This window comes from Lissotriton vulgaris, chromosome 5 (genome assembly GCF_964263255.1).
Source record: "Lissotriton vulgaris chromosome 5, aLisVul1.2, whole genome shotgun sequence".
In the NCBI taxonomy this organism is placed as follows: domain Eukaryota; kingdom Metazoa; phylum Chordata; class Amphibia; order Caudata; family Salamandridae; genus Lissotriton; species Lissotriton vulgaris.
In genome coordinates, this window is record NC_141693.1 from 402,550,953 (window position 1) to 402,573,088 (window position 22,136).

Consider the following 22,136-nt stretch of genomic DNA (forward strand, 5'->3'; position numbering starts at 1 on the left):
ACACAACCATTCATAAACCCATTCGCAGATCCACACCAGTACTTACACAGCCACTCGCTGATTCATTGATCTACACACACACACATCTAATCACTCCCCCATACAGCCACTCAAACTCCCACTCACTCAGTAATACAGCCACTGACATATCCACTCATACACCCATACACCCATACAGCTACTCACACACTGAGTTACCCATGGAGCCACTCACACACCTCCTCACTCACTGATACAGTCAATCACACAGCCACTTACTCATCCAAAATTACACAAACGCCCACTTACTTACTCATACCTATACTAACACGTACTAACACACAGCCACTGACACAAGCAAACACCTATACAGCCACTCTCACATTACTCATTCCCTCATACATCACTCACCTATACTGCCTTTCACATTCCTAGTTATTCACTAATATTCCACTGCACATTCACTCACTCACCCACACAGCCCTCACACACAAACTCACTACCTCAAACAGCCATTGACTCACCCACTCACTCATCCATAAAGGCAGTCTCACACCCCATCACTCACCCACACAGACAGGTACTCAAACAACCAATAGCCACTCATGTACCCACTCACACCCCATATAGCCACTTAGGCACCAACTGATAGACTGATACAGACATTCACACAACCAGTCATTCACCCATACATTCACTGAGACACCTAATCACCCACTTATACAGTCAGTCTCGTACCCATTGCATTATCCATACAGGCATTCATACACCCACTGATTCACCAATGCACCTTGGTATATATATTTAACACTCAAACTGTTTAAACACTCACAGTCACTGGATGATGTCATCAGCGATGTCATTTGAGATTTCACCAGTGATGTCACTGACCAGGTCATGAGTGATATAATATGTAAGGTCATAAGTAGTGCAATGTGGGTGCGAGTTATAGTTAACACAGCTAACTATAACTGCTGAATTTCACTGGTTTTGTGTGAAACCTGAGCCTAACTATAACGTACTTGTAACCTTTGGTTTTTCATTGAATGTCTAAGGTTTTTTAAATACTATTTCCTAACTCTAAAATACCTGTATATAATCTACTTACACTCACCAGTAATAGTTCAGACCTAGTTTCCATAGGCAAAGCGTTTTCCGACTTACCTATATCTTTGGCATCATTTAACAAATCTTCACATAATTTTCACCCAAAAAGTGCCCTGGTGATTCTTGTGGTACATGGAAAGTTTCAGGGTGGTATGGCAGGCTGGGGCTGAGAAGAAGTGGGGTAAAAATAGGTGTGTTTCCCATGTTAATTCCATTAGGACAGTTAGACATGGCTACAGCGTGAACTGAACAGAATTACGCCTAATGTGGCAGAAAGATAGAAGTTCGTCCAGGGAAGTGCGTTTTTGTGTTTTGGTGCAACTGCGTTCAGTAGTTCCAGAGCTTTTAAATGAAATTCAAGTTTGTATATATATAGGGATGAAGAATCCGCGACACCTCCCGATCTTGTGTTGAGATCTCGTTTGCTTGGGACTCAGCTTGCGAAAAATATTAAAGAAAAGAGAAGGGGACAGAGTAGAAATACCCTGACCCCCTAGGCTTCTTGGGAGTGCCCCACAGGGCCAATAAAGCATACAAAAAAAAAAATTGCACTGGATCCACGAATCCCACCAAAACGTTTAAATAAAACCAAAGTGAGCTTTTTCTTAATAATGGAGGCGAGGCACATGGGCCACACCTCCTGGGGCCTATTATTGCCCCAGGGACCACCATCTCCCTTGGATTTTTTTTAAAGCAGGCCTCTCAGGCCCCCCCCCCCCCCAGTCCCTGAGCGGCCACCACCTCCCCAGAGACACATGCAAAAAAGAAACTTCGACCCCCAGTGCACCATGAGCCACCTCTTCCCCGGTGCTAAATCATTGCTATGAGTGCCTCTAGGACCTCCCCTGAACCCAGGGACCACCACCTCCATGGGACCATAATCATTTTGTAGTGGGGGGCCTCAGGGACCACCCAATCCTTGGGAACCACCACCTCCACAGGGCCATCTTTTTTTAAAATGGGCGATGGACCCCCCTACCTGGCCGTTCTAGGCCCCGGGGAATACCACCTCCCTGGAACAGACCTTACAAATAATAAAATGCAGGGGCTTTAGAGCCTTAGATGGCCACAGGGACCATCACCCCCCAGGGCTGGCTCAGCTATGTCCCAGGGTGCCCACCCCCGGGACATAGCTGTTTGCTGTGGCTTGGCGGGAGCTTTACCGCTCCCACCAAGCCACAACAAATGCTCTGCTTCCTGTATACAAGAGGATTGAAAATGCTCCCTCTTGATTGAAGCGGAGCAGAATTGCTTTTAGATAGAGGTAGATGTATGTTTAGCCGCTCCCTACATCTAAAAGCAATGCTGGCTCCTGCAAGAGGTGGGGAGCCGACAGGGACTGCGGGGACCTTAAGGCTGCCCCTGCGGACCAATGGAGAGTAGGTGCCTTGGAGACACCCACTTTAAGAAGACCAGGCCCCAGTGGAGGGGGTCCCCGAGGCAAAATTCGGTCGGGGGAGGGGCCGTGCGACCCCCTCTTATTGCAACTAGGCCTGCGCCCTGGGGATGGGCTCCCCGGAGCCAAAATCATCCCAGGACAAGGGCTGCGTGGCCCCCTCCTCTATGACAAATATTTTTTTAAAATTTTTTTTTTTTTTTAAAGGCCAGGCCCTGGGGATGCGATAACTGGGGCAAAAATCAGCCCAGGGAGGGAGTTCCGTGCCCTCCTCCCCCATTCAATAAAGGCCTGACCCCGGGAATGGGATCCCCGGGCCGAAATCAGCCGAGGGAAACGGGCCACACGCCCCCCACTCCCTTAACAAAAAAAAATCCAAATTAATAAACTGACCGGCAAGTCGCAGAGGCCTACCCCCTTTTACCACTAAAAACATGCCTCCTGGTGCACTACTACTTGGAGGATGAAGTCTTCTTGGCTTTTCAGGGTCCTTGGGGGCCAACTACCCCTCCTATTACATCTAGTAAGTCCCAAACAGCGGGATTGCTGAGAGGTCATAGGAGGCCACGTGCCCTTTCTCCAACACTCTGCAAATGCGCCTCCGGGAGCATTACTGGGTTGTGGAAAATTCCCTTTGGCTGCTGAGGGTCCTTGGGGGCCAACAAGCCCTCATGATACCTTCAGTAAATCTGAAAAATCTGGATTGCTGAGAGGTAATTAGTCCCCGCCCCCTTTCACCACCATTCGGCAAATGCGCCTCTTGGCACAGAACTAGTTGGCAGATGAAGTCCCCTTGGCTCTTGAGGGTCCATAAGGTGTCCCTATGTACACAAAAGTAATCCTGCATGCGACACAGGCACCCTAGCACCATGGTGCAAGGGTGCCTGCATTGGCATTAAAGCAAAAGACACACAGATGGACAAAATGCAGAGCAAATCAAAAATTCTCCCTCAGACAATAGGTCTGGGTTAAATACATTGTTCTTTCTCAACATGTAACACCAGTTTAGAACCAGCCATAGGCAAATCAGTCTTGACCCTGTGCTTTATGGGAACAGTCCAGACAGAACTGCCAAATTGGGTGTTCCCTGGGCCGGAAACAAGCATCCAGGGACTGGTTTTGGGGCATCAGCCTTCATAAGCCAGGCTAGCTTGAATCAAGTGGCACAGTGAGCCTGGGACCAACGTCCGGGCATACCCGGCACACTAAAGGCGAGAAAGCAAAAGACACACAGATGATGGACGGAATGCAGAACAAATCAAACATTCTCCCTCAGTCAATAGATCTGGGATAATTCAATCATCTCTCTTCTGCTCACTATGCCACCCTAGTTTAGACCCAGCCATATGCAAATCAGTCTTCACCCTCTGCTTCATGGGAACAGTCCAGACAGAACTGCCAAGCCGGGTCCTCCCTGGACCGGAATCAAGCATCCAGGGACCGGTTTCAGGCATCACCATTCATTAGCCTGGAATCCAGGGGCACAGTGAGCCCGGGACCCACGTCTGGGCATACCCGGCGCACTTAAGGCGAGCGAGCAAAAGACACTCAGATGATTGGCATTAGACATCCCATTGTGCACCAGCACTGGGTAAAGGACAGGTATGCACAGTATTGCAATAAATACTACACATTCGTTCCCTTTCCCTGTAATACAGCACATCAAGGTGACATGCTGTGCTGCGCTGTGCTGCATCACAATTTGCTAAATACGGCCCTTAGGTTCTATGACATAGAATCTTTGCCCTGTTGGAAACCTTTTCTGCAGAACCAAACAAACGTGTGTTGAACATACTAGACACAAGTCATTGGCTGTAATCTGCACAGAGTTACTCTTCAATACAAAGATTTATAATGTCTTCAATATCACTACACACCTATGATGCATTAGCACATGCGTTTTGTACATACTTACACCCATTAGATGGACACAAGCTATAGAAAATTAGGTAGAAATGTAATATGGTAGTTACTCACCACTATGTACACTATAAAACAAAATGGATGATATCAATGATGTGATTTTTGATGTCATAAATTAGGTCATAGTACACGTCATGAGTGATGTAGTATGGGAAGTCAAAAGTAGTACATGAGGGGGAGCAAGTTATGGTTAGCTCTGCTAACAAAAGGTGAATTTCTATGAATTCTTTCTAGGTCAAAACATTACTGTGGTCACTCACAAATTAACTATAACGTTATTTTAACCGTTAGGTTTAAAAAAAAAAAAGCTCTTTTTATCAAATCTAACTATAACGTTGATGTAAGCTTTGGTTTTTTCAGTGACCTTCCAGGGTGTTTTTCAACATAAAGTAATATTAAATTACCATACGTAAATGCAACCTTTGCCTATGTGTGGCAGGGACTTGGCTGCAGGGACCCCACATGCAGTCAACCCCACGCTGTGCATGACCTTCAGCAATTTGCTTTAGCCACAAGGCCTGGCTTGTAGGTGGGCTCTTCTGGAGGCTTGAGGAGGGGTTCTATGCTGCACCCGGTTGCTGAGACTGTTCCATGGTTGAAACGGTGTGGTGGCTGATTTACTATTCCCACTCCAATCTGTACCAACAGTAGAGAAAGTGTTAGACTTCAAGGGGTAAAATGTGCTAATCCTACTGCAGTCTGTGCAACAGTAAAGAAAGTGTTGGACTTCAAAAGGATACAATGTACTATTGCCACTCCAGTCTTTGCAAAAGTCGGGAAAGTACTTCACTTACCATATATGAGCAACCCTTTTAATTAATCTACAACAAATATAAAACTCTTAATATGTACATTATTAATTAACCACATAATATATTATATATATATGTATGAAAAACAATGACACAATTTAAATGATTACTAAACAATGTAATAATCAAATGTCAATTAAATCATTTATTACTTAATTAACTTTCCACCCTAAACCTCCACAAACCAAGAAGCATATTCTTACAAAATAAAATAAGTATAACATAATTAACATGATAAGAAACTCAATATGTTTTCATTAATTAATAATTAATTACTACTTAATTAACTTCGACCTATATTCCTATAAACGCAGCAATCTGCACCTAATATATAAATATATAATATATAAATATAAGTGTTACACAATTTACTAAATTAATAATCAATTAATGAATGAATAATGAATTCATAATTTTGTATGAATTATTGCTTAAATAACTTCCCATACCCGTACAAACCCAACAGCTTGCACCTATTATATAACAAAAAAGTATAATTATTACACATTTTATATAATTAATAATCCATTAAATAATTAGCAATTCATTAATACTTATTTTTGTTTTATTTATTACTCAATTAACTTCACACCCTATACCCCTACAAACTCAGCAGCCCACACCTAATATATAAATAAAAATAATTATTACACAATTCACATAATTAATAATCAATAAATAATTAAAAATACAAGAATAATTTATTGTTAATTAATTATACTTACTAACTTCTCACCCTATACCCATGCGAAGCGAGTAACCCACTACGACAATAAATTACTATAAGCAATTCAATGAAAAATTATAAATCACTTAAAATTACTAACTATATATAAAATTATTAACAATTATACAAACAATAATAACACATAAAATGAATATATCAACTAAAACACAAAGATAATTAAAAGAAATATTTTTGGTGGCACAACCAGGAAGATGGCCGATTAGCTGCGCTTTTAGCCAGTTCTGCCTTTCTGATACAGATCCTGCAATAATCCTGCCATCCGTCAGCAAATTGTTCTGCTCAGTTAGGACTCTTAAACTGAGAAAAATCCTAACTTTAAGACTTTCGGTATTCAGAGAAGGCATTTAGGAGTCCTAAAGTTAGGAGTCCTAACTTTACTACTCCTAAACTGAGAAAAATCCTAACCTTAAGACTCGGTATTCACAGAAGGCATTTAGGAGTCCTAAAGTTAGGACTCCTAACTTCTGTGAATACCGAAATGAGTAAGTGCCTTCTGTGAATACCAAAAGGGTAGTAGGTTTAGGATTTTGTCTTAAGTTAGTTCTGTGAATCGGGCCCCAACAGTTTATCAATTTTACAGACATAATGCTCTTTGAAAATAATGTTGATACTGCCGCCTTTTTTGTTTTCTCTGTCCATTCTCAAGATTCGGTAAGAAGAGGACAGAGCTATAAACACATCCAGCCCGAGACAGAATTTAACCAAGTCTCTGTAAGAAAGACCACATATCAATCAATAAATCAGGGGATTGTGAAGCGGGGCATCTGGCCCATGGTATGTAAGCAATGAATGAGGTGGTCTGCACACCATGTTTCTTAGGATATTCAATTGAGTCCAAATTTATTTAAACTGCTTTGTCCTTTGCGTGCAAACTGGATTGTGCCTTGCCATCATGCACTTTACGTAAGCATAAACTGTGGGGAACGCGAAAATCACGCTCCACTCCAAGATGCACTGCATGTATAGGATACTAGATCCAACTTCTATTAATCCATTTGTCCATGTTAAATGTTAATCCATATTTTAACCAAAATGTTTTGTCTTATTTTCACCTTTACTTTCACTTTTATCCACATATGCAACAAATTGCGTTTTAGGAAACTTTGCGTATCAACATGCGCCAATCCAGGCTTCCTTGTAAATACGAATACTCCTCGTACCACGCCATTGATTTATAGGGGCCAATCAGGATTCATGCCCTGTAGGTCGACACGTCTTAATCTTAGACACACACACAATTGGTTGGCTACAGTACGGGATTAACACTTTCCACATATTTTCCTCTCCCGAGTCGCAGAAAAAGTGGTTGACATGGTACATTGGCCATTCCTTGAGCAGACAGTACAAACCAATCAATCAGGATTGATAAAGCGCAACTACTCACCCCTTAGGGTCTCAAGGTGCTGGGGGGGTATTGGCTCCATTGATTGCTGGGGTCATCTGAAGAGCTAGGTCTTTAGGTCCTTCCTGAATGGGGGCAATGTGGGAGCTTGCTGGAGGTGGAGGGGGAGGGGGAGGTCATTCCAGTCCTTGGCTCTGAGGTTGGAGAAGGATTTTCCTCCCGTTCTGGTCTTGTATATGCATGGGACGGAAACCAGAGAGAGCTCGACTGATTGGAGGTTTGTTTTGGGTGCGTGGAAGGAGGCTGTTGTCAGGTATGTGGGTCGGTGTTGAGAAGGGCCTTGTATAAGTGGGTGAGGAGTTTGAAGGTTATTCTTCTTTCGTCTGGGAGCCAATAGAGATCGCTGAGGGATTGGGAGATGTGACTGCAACGGGAATATCGAGGATCAGTTTGGCTGCGGCGTTGTGGACAGTATGGAGTTTGTGAAGAGGTTTCTTGTTGGTTCCGGAATAGAGAGCGTTGCTGTAGTCTAATCTGCTGCTCATGAGGTTGTGCGTGACAGTTTTTTTGGATTCAGATAAACTCTATCTGAACGTCTTTCAAAGCATGAGGAGGGTGTTTAAGCAGGTCGAGGATACGGCGTTGATCTGGCGGCTCATTGTGAGCCATGAGTAGTCTAGTATGATGCCAAGATTTTGTGCATGGTCAGTCAGGGTGCGGGATTTCCAAGGGGTGGGGGGGGGGCACCAGAAGTAGTCCCATGCAAAGGTGGTGGAGCCAAGGATGAGGACTTCTGTTTTCTCCGAGTTGATTTTCAGTCAGCTGTTCTTTATCCAGGTGGCACTGGCTTTCATCTCTACTTAGAAGTTGGGTTTGGTGATGTTGGGTTAGTTGGTGAAGGAGAGGATCAGCTTGGTGTCATCAGTGTAGGAGATAATGCTGAGCCCGTGGTCCCTGGCGATGGTTGCAAGGGGGGCCATGTAGGCATTGAAGAGGGTGGGGCTGAGGAAGTAGCCCTGGAGCACTCCACAGTTGGTCTCTGTTGGTTCAGAGAAGCAGGGAGGGAGTCTGACCCACTGAGTTCTGTAGCTGAGTAAGGAGCATAACCAATTGAGGGCCTTGCTGCAGATGCCGGAGTCATGGGGTCTAGAGGCTAAGACTGCCGTTTGTCCCTGGTCGCGGAGGGAATGGACGTTATTGGTGGCGGCAAGTAGGGAAGTCTTGGTGCGGTGCTGTGGTTGCTGCGGATTCCAGATTGGGAGGTGTCTAGGTCGTTGTTAGGTTCAATGAAGTTTGTTAGCTGGGTGTTAACGGCCTTTTTGATTACTTTGGATGCGAATGGAAGCAGGGAGATGAGCCTGAAGTTCTTGAGGTCCGTTGGTTCTGCGGAGGGTTTCTTCAGGAGTGTGTTAACTTTGGAATGTTTCCAGTCATCGGGGAAGGTGGCAGTCTCGAAAGAGCAGTTGATCGTCCAACGTAGTTCTGGTCGGATGGCAGACGTGGCTTTGTGGAAGATGTGGTGTGGGCAGGGGTCTAGGGGTGAACCGGAGAGGGATGCTTTTCATAGCCTTCAATGTGTCTTCAGTTGTGACCGGGGTCCATTTGAGCAGGGTCTGTTTGGTGGCGTCGCATGGAAGGGGGGAGCTGGAGTGGAAAGGAAGTCTTGGTTGTCAAAGTTGCCGTATATCATCTTAGTCTTAAGGTGGAAGAAGGTGTGGAGTCTGTTGTAGAGGTCTTGGGAATGGTGAGACATCTGTTTCACTGCAGGGTTTGGCAAATTCTTTGATGAAGAGTTATTTGGTGCTGTGAGCGTTGGTGAGGATTCTGTCTTGAAGGGATTTCTTCCTTTTGGATTTGATGAGATGGTGATGTGCGGTGGTGGGTGCTCTCTAGGTGGCACAAGTTTCCGGGGTTTTGTTGTTCCTCCATGAGTTTGAGTCTACAAGAGCATCTGGATTCTCTGATTGCAGGAGTGAACCAGCTTGCTTTCTTGATGAGGGTTCTGGTGGCTTTGAGGGGGGAGAGTGACGGCACAGTTTGTGATCCTGTGATGGAGGTTGCGCGCTGGAGTGTTTGAATCTGGCATAGTCACTGGTGGAGTGCTGAAGAGGGCATAGGTGAACTGGTCTTCGGTACTTTGTTTCAGCTTCTGCGGGGGAGGTGGTGGGCATGCTTGTGTACGGTATTTTTTTAAGGAGAAGTGGATGCAGTGGTGATCTGTCCAGAGGTGTTCCGTGGTGCAGCTGTAAGAGACACTGTTTTCTTCGGCAAAGACGGGGTCGTGTGTGTGTGTCCTACTGTGTGCATGGGGGTGTTGATAGTTGCTTCAAATCTGCGTTGGCGAGGTTCTCTATGAGGGAGGTGGTGTTTGAGTCATCATGGTTGTCCAGGTCGAAGTTTAGGTCTCAGAGTAGGATGTAGTCTGTGGAGGGGTGGGCGTGGGGTGCGATGAGGTCAGTGATGGAATCGGTAAAGAGAGCTTGTGGCCAGTTGGCTTGTAGATGAGGGTTCGCTGAGTGATTTTAGGGTTGGTCTGGAACTGGATGTGGAGGTGCTCCATGGGAGTCGTTGTCCGGGAGGGTGGTCATGCAGAAAGTGCTTTTGTAAATGATGGTGATGCCTCCACCTGGACAGATGGGTCGGTCCTTGCGCAAGGTCTTTTATCCATTGGGAATGGCAGTGGCGATGTCCTGTGTAGAGTTGGCGTTGGTCTAGGTTTCTGTGAGGAAGGGAACTTCAGGCGAGTAGGTGTTGAGGAGGTCCCAGATTTCTGTATTGAGCTTGTGTGGGGAACGTACGTTGACGAGGATGCAGTTAAGTGGTTTGTGAGTGGGGATGTCTGGGTGACTGGAAGATGCTACTGGGGTGCGGAGGTGGGGGAAGGTGCGGTGGCAGTGTAAACAGGAGAGAGGGTGTTGTTCAGCATCAAAAGTTGACTGTTGTCGTGTCCGGGGTTGAGATCGTGGAGGGTGATGGAGTTGTAGTGGGCAGGTCGGAGGATCAGAGTCCCTGGCACTGGTTGCGGTCGGGTCTCGGATTGCCACACAAGGGCTTGCCTTTGGCGCGCCTTCTGCGTGCCAGCGGCGCAGCCACCATTAAGTAGGGATCGGGAGACCCAAACGTTTAGGTTTGGCCCCTAGTATAGAAAGTGGGTGGCCCTGCTGCATTGGGATCCCCTGGTAGCCATCAGAGTGAACCTGGTGTTGTCCTCCGAGTTTGATTGGGATGTTCCTTGGCCCAGCTATTAATTGCCCTCACAGTCGAATCTCTTGCATGCATGGTTAGAGCATGTCCAGATATCCGGGGGTTTAGTATTATAGCACTGCTGCAGAGGAAAAAAAGATATCACTTTAGGTGGATGATATCCGTCTCTATATCACTAAGTCGGAAACTACAATCCTGGAGATATTTGAGATCTTTGGGACCTCTGGGGTGCACTCAGGTTACAAGATGAATTGGGACAAATCCGTGCTGTACTTACCAAGGGGACTGCTGGATCCTTCACTACTCCAACAGGACTGGATGTGGCTTCTGATCTGTTTTTTCCGCAATCTTGAAAGGGTTGTATTACATTTTCAGGCTGATTTTAGGCAGTGAAGGGGGCTCCACCTTTCCCTGCTAGGATGGCTGGCCTTATTTAAGATGATCACACTCCCTAAACTGTTGTATGTACTCCAGAACACCTATTATCGGGTTTCACATGCTGTGTTCACCATGATAGAGGGGAAGGTGCATTCTCTTATTTAGAACGGTGTACACGCTGGAGTGCCACTCAGAACTCCACAGCGAAATACGTATAATGGTGCGATTGCTTTCCCCGATATAGAGGCATATTATTGGGCGGCACACTTGATCAATATAAATGATTGGGTGTTCACACCTTACGATCACCCTGCCTTTCGATTAGAATGAGCTATGGTAGAGCATAGACCTAATTTCCATAACCTTTATGGCAAAGGGGCCCAGCATTTGCCACCAGTGACCCAGGTGGCCTTGGTTGGATGGCATACGGCCAGGACGATTGGTTGAGCACGTACATTTACACAAGAAGACACCCCTCTTTGAAGGCCTTCGGTTAGGAAAATTGACACAACTTTGAGGCTTTGTGGCCTCAGACAAGATCGCTATCTCTACCATTGGGGACATACTGGAAAATAGGGACATCATGCCACTTCTCAGTGTCAGTAATATCATCTCCATCCAACCCAGTTTCTGAAATACATGCAGTTGTGCCATATCTGGCAGGCTTAAGGGTTGGCTGGGACAGAGATCCCAGATATGCCCCTTTAGAGGGGCCCTCTTACTGGAAGAGCTGTGGAAGGATGCACTCTCCCTAACATATAAGACATTAAATAACAACATTTTTGGTAATCTAGGTTCACTCACAGAGAGATGGTCACGAGATGCAGGGGAGCTTGAGGATATCGACAGGGAGGCGGTACTGATGCAACCATGGAGGTGGCCATCAAATCGCGTCTGGTAAATACAGTTCAAAATGCTCCATAAGGTTTATTAAGACCGACACAGACTGCATGCTGTGGAAAGGGCCATCTCACCAGGATCTATACGCTGTGCAGAGGCAAGTGGCTCCTTTATACACACTATTTAGGAATGCCCCAACCTTCAGGCTAACTGGACTGTCATCATTAAGGAACTTAATGCTATTCTAGAAGTTACTCTTCCACAAGACCGGAAATGTGTTCTGTTGGGATCCCGATTGATGCAGACGTCCCACACTTTAAGTTCCCCTTTAGGGCTTTGGGGTTAGTAGAGGCAAAAAGAGATGTGGCCAGGTTATGGGGGTTGCGGACGTTACAACCATTCATGAATGGAGGAGGGGGATAGATTTATACATGGCAGCTGAAAAGGTCATCTATCACAGCAGGGAATGCCCCCATAAGTTCCATAAGGTAAATGAAGCAGGGTGGAGTACTATGGTCTTGAGAAAGCAGCTCTGGTCCTGCCTTATCCAGACTTCGACCGTCACCTACTACCTACAGGGAGACTTGTGATCTTCTTATGTAATGCCTTTCTACTGTTGCATTTGAGGGGGGGAGGGCTCTGTGCACTTATACATACACTGTAGTAACTGTTGTGTACTCCTATTGTTTTTTCCGCATTTTCTGGTGCATGTTTGTTCTATACTGTACTCTGTTTCCATTTTCTTTGGCATAAAATAAATACATTGTTTTTCAAAATTATATCTTTACACCTATATTATTGAAAGCGATATTGACAATGACGATATTCTTGTCAATGATATTACTTACCTAAAAAAATCAATATTCTTGACAACGACATTCCTGCACCACAATATTTTTAGATCACAATATTTTTATTTCAAAATTCTGTAACTTGATATTTAAAACAAAATATTTTGTCCAGATACCTTTAGTACCCAGAGCCCAAGATAACTATGTAACACAGCACAGAGGTATTGTGAGGGTGTATCACTGGTTGTCAACACTTCAAACTCCCATCTGGTTTTGAAAACTCAGTGGGAACAAGACCTAATGGCCAACAATAATGAAGAATGGGTGAAGGTCAAAATGGCATCTAGGTTTCTGGCGATCTCATTGCAGCTCAGACTAATACATTAAAAAATATAAATAGACTGGTAGGATCCTGAAAGGTTCTGGCTCAAGGAAAGGAGACACAATCCAAAATGCTTGGGGTGTGGTGGAGTTGTGGGTAACTTTCTCATGAGACTGCCCCACTATGACACTGATCTGGATACAAATACACAACACACTGTGTACGATAGTTGGTCAATGGATATCCCCAACCCCAATCATTTGATCTTTGGAATGAAGTACGACTGACCGGGTTCACACAGGTCCAGTACATGGGTTGCTTTAGGAATGATGGTGATTATATGTGCGATTGCATGCCAGTGGATCATCAAGGAAGCCCCACCGTATGAATAGTGGCTGAGATGTATGGATTACTGTGAAAGTGTCAAAGGAATGTATAGAGAATGTGTCCAGAAACAGAACAGGATCTTAGGGCCATGGTGGCAGCATTTTCAAAATATATTGCCCAACATGTGATTTCCAGGTGCAGATGTCAAATGAAAATATTTTTATTTTACACCTTGAGGGGTTGTGGGGTTGATATTCTTTTGCAGTGAAGCCTATGAGTTATAATAATTGCAAAGGTCTTAATAAAAATTGTTCATAAAAAACTATAAATAACCACCTCAGTTTTTTGTCAACTTCATGGCAACCACTTTTGTATGCAGTTAAAAATATAAGGTAGTTTGAAGAGGTGTGCTTTCAGTAGTTTTTTTAAATGCACATAGATCGACTTTCAGGTGCGAGCTCCCAGCATTTCAAAATGTAGAATCGGAATCTCTTAAGATTTATCCCCAGGCATCAATTGCTTGAAGGTGCATTGGGGTATGATGTTTGCAGCTAGGAGTAAAGAAAAATCCTAGTTGGTATATACTAGGGTACAATGGTCTGTAGACAATATAGCTCTTTCTCCACAGTACACTTTATTAACTTAATCATTGCTGGAAGAGGGTATATCGGCTTTCAGAGCTGGATTGACTTGGCCATGTTTGCGACGTACAGGTACTTTCTGGCTCTGTTTTTGCAGCCTTTGTAGCCTATAAAGGAGGTACTTTGGGGTCCAGAGCATATTATATTCCAGTTACTGAGGTGTGCCATGATCACTTCCCAAGTAAGCTCTACCTGGTGCGCGGTGATTGATTTAGAGGAGCAAAAGGATTTTCCATAGGATACACAACTGTATAATGATCTCTTTAGACATGATGTTAACTTGAGTATAAAGGAAAGCTCCGCTTTGAACAAGATTGTCCGCTTTTTTACTTTTGGTGGCTAGGAGGGTGTGTTCTGATGGTCTGTGTCCAGAGAAATGTTTTAAAATTGGTTCTGTTGTACTCAAAACCAGGATTAATGTTTCAGCATAGGAGAGGATGTTGATGATGTTGTGAGCCAGAGGGATCATGTAAGCGAAGAGGGCGGGGTGAGGATGAACCTTGAGGCACTCTGCAGAAGAGTTTACAGGCTTCAGAGGAGTAAGGTGCCAGGATGGTGGCTTGCATTCAATCCGTTAAGAAGGAGCAGATCCAGCGGAGAGCTGGTCCTTGAATGCCAGTCTCCTGCAGGCGCCTGATGAGGATGGGGTGTGAGACTGTCAATGCCGCAGAGAGGTCCATGAGAATGAAGGCTGCAGTGTCTCCTCTGTTAGAGATCATGTGGATATCGTCTCTTGCGGCAATGAGTGCTGTTTCTATATTGTAGTTCAGCCTGACTTCTGACTGCTTGGCATTGAAAAGCTTGTGGCTGCTGAAGTGGTTGGTGAGGCATCAGTTGAGTAGTTTCTCTATGACCTTTGCCGAGTATTGTATGAGGGAGATGTTTATGTAGTCGGAAAGTGTGGCTGAGTCAGTGGATGGTGTTTTGAACAGGGGCACAATGATGGTATGTTTCCAGGTGCCTGGGAATGTGGCTGAGTCTATAGAGGTGTTGAGGATGGGTGTGAATGATTGCTAGGAGTCCGTTGGTGATGGTGTGGCAGGGGCAAGAGTCATATGGGGTTCCCGAGTGGATGGTCTTCATGGTTAAAGTGATTTTGACAGTGGTAAAGGCAGGCCATGAGGTCAGGGTTAATTTTTACTGTCATAAAGGGAAGTTGAGTTGCGACAGGGATGGGGTGTGGTGTGGTTGAGAGTAGAAACTGCTGTTTATTGAGGTGGTTTCATTACAGAAGAATTACGAGAGCTCTTTGAAAAAGTCTCTTGATGGGTTGATGTTACTGACAGCAGCAGGAGTCGCAGAGAAATTATTGATGGTAAAGATTTCTTTGCTTTTGTTTAAATGTGATCTGCAAGAGCAGAGCGCTCAGTTTTTTGTATCTGCTGGTGCTAGGGCTGATTGGAAGGTCTTTATCTGTGGTGTCTTGACTTGTTCTTCATTTGCGCTCCAGTTGCTTGCAGTGGTGTTTCGTTAGCCTGAGTTCCTCTGCGTACCAACTGGCCTGTGGTTGTGCTATTGGCATTGGGTTGCACTTGAGAGGAGTCAGTGATCCAGCTGTTTAGATTCTTGATTGCTCTTGGCAAGTTGCTGGTGTGATTGGGCTGGCGGATGGAGAGAGCAGAAGCTCACTCCTCTTCTGGGATGTTTTGGAAGGGTACATTTGGAAGCTCACTGTGAGGTATTCCAGGGACTGCTATATCCCAGACTGGTTTTGTTGCCTATTCATCTGGGTTAGGTGGTCCACCTAGCCATCACTGAACAGCAGTCAAGGAATATTAAGTCAGATTTTTTGTTCTCATCCAGAAAGAAGATGAAGATTTGTCTATTGTTTGTAAAGGTCAATTCTAGAGGAAGCAGTTCTTTCAACATCATCCAAAATATGTTTAGTAATCTCCTTTCCCAGGATTTTTCTGAGGCATGGTAAGTTAAAGACTGGGAAGTATTTGACCAAAATCTTCGGGTCTCCTAGTAATTTTTTTATAAGTGGGGTAAAGATTTCATGTTTTATAGGGTAAGAATTACTCCCTTCTGCAGTGAGATGTCTTACGTTGAGGAGAAACAATTAAGAAATTGATAAACCCACCATGCTCAAAAAGCATTTCAAACCCTCACAGTGCATGTGCTATCACACACAAGTAGAAGTTGTCCCTGTATCAACTATAACACTGAGACGTGGGTTAACACCGCAATGAACTCTATTCACTCTGAGGTTATCATTTGGCAAACAAATAAATATAATAAGCGAGATCAGTTCTTCTAGAACTACGCCCACTAGCATCATTGTATTCCTGTTATGGGACATGACATTAACTACAGATATAAATATTAAAACTAACAACATGTTCCCTGGGAAAATGCTTAAATGTGATACCTTGCTTCAAATTTGAAAGTACTGTAACCTGGCCCCAGTTTATCATCATATGCAGAAACATGTACTCTTGGAAACAGAAACTCAGGTTTGCTCATGTTAAAAAAATGCGGTAAGAAATATATGCTTAATAATCTCCTATTTCCGAATTTGTGAGGAATGGAAACTTTACCATCTCTCCTACATTGTTTCACACGTTCTCATCTAAACTGCATATTTTTTCAGATTCTAAATCACATCAGGGCAAGCATAAACATCACAAAAGTGAAACAGTGATATATGCCAGCGGCAATTTTGAAGAAGCTGGCCATGGTAGTACCTTGTAGTAAATGGGCTTGATTATTTAAATAAAATGAATGTGGTGATTCACAAAGGTAAATTTACACTTGTGTACATATTGATTGTTTACTATTTACATAGTTATTTTACAAGTGGTATATTTATGACTGCAGAGTGTCCACACATATAAAGATAGGACCGGAGTTGCATGAGTGCGCAAAACAAGATGGCTGCCTCTCCTGGTCCTCCATGAATACCAAATAACCGACGATCTTTATTCAGACTAAAGGCTGGTATTACATCATCATTGTCGAGTTTCGCAAACGTTTTGCTCAGCTATTAACACCCTGTAAAGCTATTCTTGTCAAGAATTGGAGTAAATTCCTCTCAACCTGCAAAAGGGAAGAGTATGCCTTATTATTTCATGAGAATGTAGTAAAAGGAGGATCTGCTCAGAAAAGTGCTTAATCAAAGGACAGAAACCAAGTTTAAAAAAAGCAAGATGAGCTATTTCACATTCTGCCATGTGCATTCCAGTGGAGTAGTGATGTGCTCACTGCAAGTCTGGGCAACTCATACAATGTATATTTAAGAACATTTTAATGTTATCCAACTATGCATAGAATTGTTCATCTCCTGTGACTCAAGCTTTAGAGTTTAGGGGTACACCGATTCCAAAAGTCCTATTTTAAAAACAGTCAGTTCCTGAAATTAAGTAGTAGGAAAGTTTAGGAGGACTGCACAAGGCCACAATATCTGATAAGGGATAGAACCGGAGTGTGCCTTCTCGCTGGTTTGGAGGACAGAATTGAGTTTTACTTAGTCACTATAAAAAACTGTTGTTTGAGACCCAATTAGATATAGATTTTCAGCTGAAATAATGAAGTGGCCTAGGATGTATCCTCACGTTGACCATTTATTTCAACCACTTTCACAGTCTGTAGTACTTTACTTTAGCTTGTATTAGCATTTCATATTTCACTCGGAACAAAATGAAGGTAATTTAAATTACATCTGATTTTACTAGTTTAAGTTGTTCAATAGAATAGTCAATAATTCCATAGAGTTTAGACATTTTGGTTGCTTAACAATTACTTTAAAACAATACCTGTTGAAATCAAGCCAAGTGCAAGACCTCTGCGCCTGTCGAAATACTGGCAAGTAACGGTTACTGTTGCGGTATATGCCAGGCCACACCCAAGACCTAAAACCAGAAGAACAGCATTTTACGTCATCCTAGAAATCAATCATCAAATACATTTGTTATATTTCATTCAGCATAGTTAGTTGTTGTTGTGCTAGCGTAAGAAAGAATGGTGTGCAAAGTCTCTTCTCAAATGGAAGCCTTACGTGAACATGAAGCTAATAAACTAACCAAATACTTGGAAACATATGAAGGAACCAATTCCTAAAGCTTTGTTGCTTCTAGAATGTCCAAATCTGTCGGGCAAGGTAAAATAAGCCAACTTATAGGCTTAGGAGAGAGTTTTTGTATGTCTGCCAGTCAGTCAAAAGATGTACCTGATGATTACTAAAAATAATTAAACATCTTCAACACCATATAAAGCCATAATAAATCATGTTAAAACAAAATGTTTTTTTATTTCTATCGCAATTCCAGCAAAAAGTCACAACATAACATTTACAATTAGGGGCCAGTTATAATCTTGGTCAGAAAGCCTCCAACCTTAGGTGGCAGGCTTTCCAACCGAGGTCGACGGTTTCACTTCCGACTGCCTAATTACAATTTAGGCAGTCGGAAGTGAAACCGGCTGGTCATTCCGGCTGGATTCCGATAGGCTCATGGAGCCCGTCGGCCAGTCGGAGACCAGCACGTAATCCATATGGGTTTTACCCCGTCTGGATTACGATGCTCCGTTTCTGGCAGGCTTTCCATGCCGGACTTTCTGACATGGAAAGCCTGTCGGAAAGTGAGCCTGGGGGACCATAGCAGGGCCCCTTGTGTTTGTGGCCTCTCGTTTGAGGCAGAGGAGACACCACAGGATCCCTGCAGCGTGTGGCAGGCACCCTGAGGTGCCAGCCACGCGGTGCAGGGATGAACACAACCTCCCATTTCCCTATGGGAGCTTGTGCTACGACCGGTTTATGGCCGTAGCACATGCTCCCATAAGGAAATGGAGTATGCGACTGCACCATGTGCAGTCGCATCGTAATTAGGCGGTCAGGAACGCTGACTGGAGGTCAGTAGGACTTGTATCTGCGACGGTGTTGGGCGGACGACATTGTAATAAGCCCCTTAATATCTGAAAGGAGATATACATGTAGTAAAAAGTTGATGTTACTTCTAAGTAATGCAGTTAGTTCTGGTCCACTCTTTATCACATTCACTCATTCCAAGCTAAAATTACTTTATTTTCGAGCACCATTTATATGGCAAACCAATAGTGATCTAACTATTTAGCACTTTAAAGTTGGCACAGGACTGGTGGCTCACATATACTTTGATGCTTCCGAGTTAATTTATCCTTAGCTGTGGTGTGTTAGACCTGGCATATTTGGTGTGATTCTCTCCTAAATATTTGACTTTAACCCTCCTGTTTTGCTTACTTTGATTTGATGGCTTTTGGACTCTGAACACTTTACCACTGCCAATCAGTGATAAAGTGCTCTCTCCTTAAAACAAGGTAGAATTGGCTTATACTAAATTGATCTGTTAAATTTGCTTGTAAGTCTCTCATAAAATGGTACTCCACGTCACCGGGGCTTATAAATTAAAAAAACACTGGTGGGCCTGCAGCAATGATTGTGCCTCCCACTTAAGTAGCTCTTTAAACATGCCACATCCCTTCCAATACAACCTGTGTGTGCAGTTTCAAACTGCTACTTTGACCTGGCAAAAGAAACCTCTGCCAAGCCCAAAACCCAATTTTTAATACATACAGGTCACCCCTATTGTAGGCCCTACACAGCCCAGATGGCAGGGCGCAGTGTATTTAAAAAATTGGACATGTGTGTTTAGGGTTTACATGTCCGGGTAGAGTAAACCCTTACTGTTAGAAGGGGCGGCCCCAGAGGTCAGGTTATGTCTACCCGACCGCTCCGTGACCCACCTCTCCTGTCAATAATGCCGAGCCTTGACGAGAGGTCCCCACCTGGGAGGACTTCGAGTAATGAATCGTACACACTGAGACCACATCACACTTACGAACGGACACCACACTGTAGGTTTTCAGTAACACGTTCTTTATGAACAGGAAAAAGGAATCAGCACTCTTATTTACAGGCGATCGAGGGATCGTAAAGTCTCAGAGATTCGGGTAACAGGGAAGCGGGACAGTCTTAGTTGTTGGGCCAGTACGATGCGTACCCTGCGCACAGCTCTCAATCCTCGAGCCGGGGGGACATGGGAGATGATGATCGTACTGGATGTCCTACTCACTTCGGGTTACTCAGTTCGTGTTGGTAGCGTCGATGGCCTAGCCAGACCAGAGTATTCCTCGAGCCGCGACCACGTCAGCAGGGCTCGGGAAGTTCGATGAAGATCTTTAAGGTTCAAGATCGAGCCGCGACAGCGTCAGCAGGGCTCGAAGAGTTCCAAAGTTCAGTTTACCCCAAGGGTCACCCGCGATCAGATCAGCAGGGCTTTCTTGTCCAGGATACAACTGCCCGCTAGTTCTTGGGCGAGCCTTGATATAGTCCAGTGGCTCTTTGATGTCTGGACCCTCGCAGGCGGAGGTCTTAGGCCTTGGGGGCTGGTCGTTGGTGAGGTCCGGCGGTTGGCCCTTTGATCTCTTTGAGGATGCGTCTGGGTATTCCCAGACGCCCAGCAGGGTTTGGAGCCAGCACTCGGGGAGGCCAGAGGTGCGATCGAAACCGGCTCCCAGGGGATGGCCAGAGGTGTGACAGAAACCAGTCTCTCAGGGGAGGCCGGATGTGTAATCGAAACTCCCGGTCTTCTCTCACTCGGGAAGCTCTCACCCTCCCAGCGGGGGCTGGCGTGTCTGGAGTCTGAGTGTTGCTGGGGCTGGGGGTCATGCTAGGTCCAGGGAAAAGGGAACTCGGGAAGGGAAAATGGCTGCCGGTGGGCCTATGGGGCCATGCAGGGTCTGGCGCGCAGGGCCAGGGAAGGGTACGGGGGTAAGCCGGGGCTGGTCGTCGGCGTTTGGGCGGACATGGATGGGACGATCAGGGATTTCTGGGTGCGGGGCTGAGCTAATGGGGCGCTGAGGATCGGGGAGGAACCACGCCACGAGGCCAGGTCCAACACTTGCATTCATTATTCACTCCTGTGTGGCATAACTCTCCCTTAGGATAACATTGGGTTACCTTATTACATTTATTAAGTGATAACCTTCAAGAGGTTTCAGGTGGACAGGTCGATTTTGGTGCCTAAAGAATTGTAATTAAAAGTCATCTTTAATGGTAAAGTCGGAATTTTAATCAAAATTCTGAAAATGCAGCTTTAAGTTGGCATTTTCTTCTCATAACTATTTGGTGCCTGCAACCTGATTCTGGTGCACAGGACTAGATGTAGCTGGCAGTCGGTCTTTATATATTACTCCCAGACAGTGAGACAAAGAATCTAGGTGTTTACAGGGGGTCTACTGACCAGGTTTAAATACTATCAGCATTCTGCATGGTGGAGGTGTCAAGAATGGAAGGAAGTGGAGGAAGATTCCTGGTTAGACCAAGCAGTCAGAACGGGTGCAGTTAAGAAGGAGGTAGCGTTGTGGTACAATACCCTGATCCAGGCAGAAGATGATATAGACAGTGATATACAGAGTCTTTGGGGGGGGTTCTACCGAATGTAAATCTGTGGGAAACTTGGAAAGTCTCCTTTACTTTACTTGGGGAAACAGTTAAACCTGCCTACTTGAAACGCAACCTTCTTTTTATTGCATACAGTGTATACTGGTCTCCTGCAAAATTAGAAAAAATTTGCTGGGACAAAGTACGAATGCCCAAAATGTAGGAACATAGCTGTTGATGATTTGCATATGTTTTTAACATGTCCTTATATTGAAAAATTTTGGTTTGAGGTGTGTGAATTTATCACTGAAGTTATTGATACTTTAGTGAGGGTAAGCTTAGCCCTGGTCTTTTTTTAAGTTTGGCAAAACAATGATATAGTGATCAGCAAGTTGGACGCAAGATTCATCTTTTATGTAATTCTTTTAGGGAGACGAGAGATATGCAAACTATGGAAGTCTGATTCTCCACCCCTTTCGCTGGTATGTAAAAAAAGTGTTATATATGTAAGCAAACAAGACTTGTGTGATACTAGTGTGGGCTAAGTTGATGGACTGGTCTCAGAAGTATGAAATCCAATGATTAAGGCAAGGATTAGCCGTCGGTTCTGTTTTCTTTCCGTGCTACAGGCACACCGGGGAAGGGTGGAAATGGAAATGGCTCTCTTGTATGGAAAGACACCAACCTGGCCTGCATCACCAGTGAAGGAAGGGAGGATTGCCAATGAGTGAAATGGCAGAATGAGGACATCACAAAAGAAAAAAAGAAAAAAGCCCATCTGTGGATCCAGGAGACCCAACACATCTCTTCAGCAGTGAGGTGCATCTACCACAGAACCGGCGCATCACCTCTGCTGCTTGACGCATTGTCCTCAGATCCGATGCATTGCCTCTGCTGTGAGGACTTCCCAGATGCAAGGACTTTGCATCGCCCATCGCAGACCTTCGGAACCGTCCCTGCTCAATGCAT

General features: G+C 44.6%; 1 protein-coding gene across 3 annotated transcripts in view; it reads right to left on the reverse strand.

The window, feature by feature from the left end:
* Positions 1-22,136, reverse strand: part of SLC16A9 (solute carrier family 16 member 9) — a 246,081-nt gene that overhangs the window by 11,927 nt on the left and 212,018 nt on the right. For all 3 annotated transcript variants that reach the window (XM_086921751.1, XM_086921752.1, XM_086921753.1), the window contains exon 4: positions 17,566-17,661. In XM_086921751.1, the coding sequence (XP_086777877.1) occupies positions 17,566-17,661 (96 nt within the window). The remainder of the gene's footprint in view (positions 1-17,565; positions 17,662-22,136) is intronic.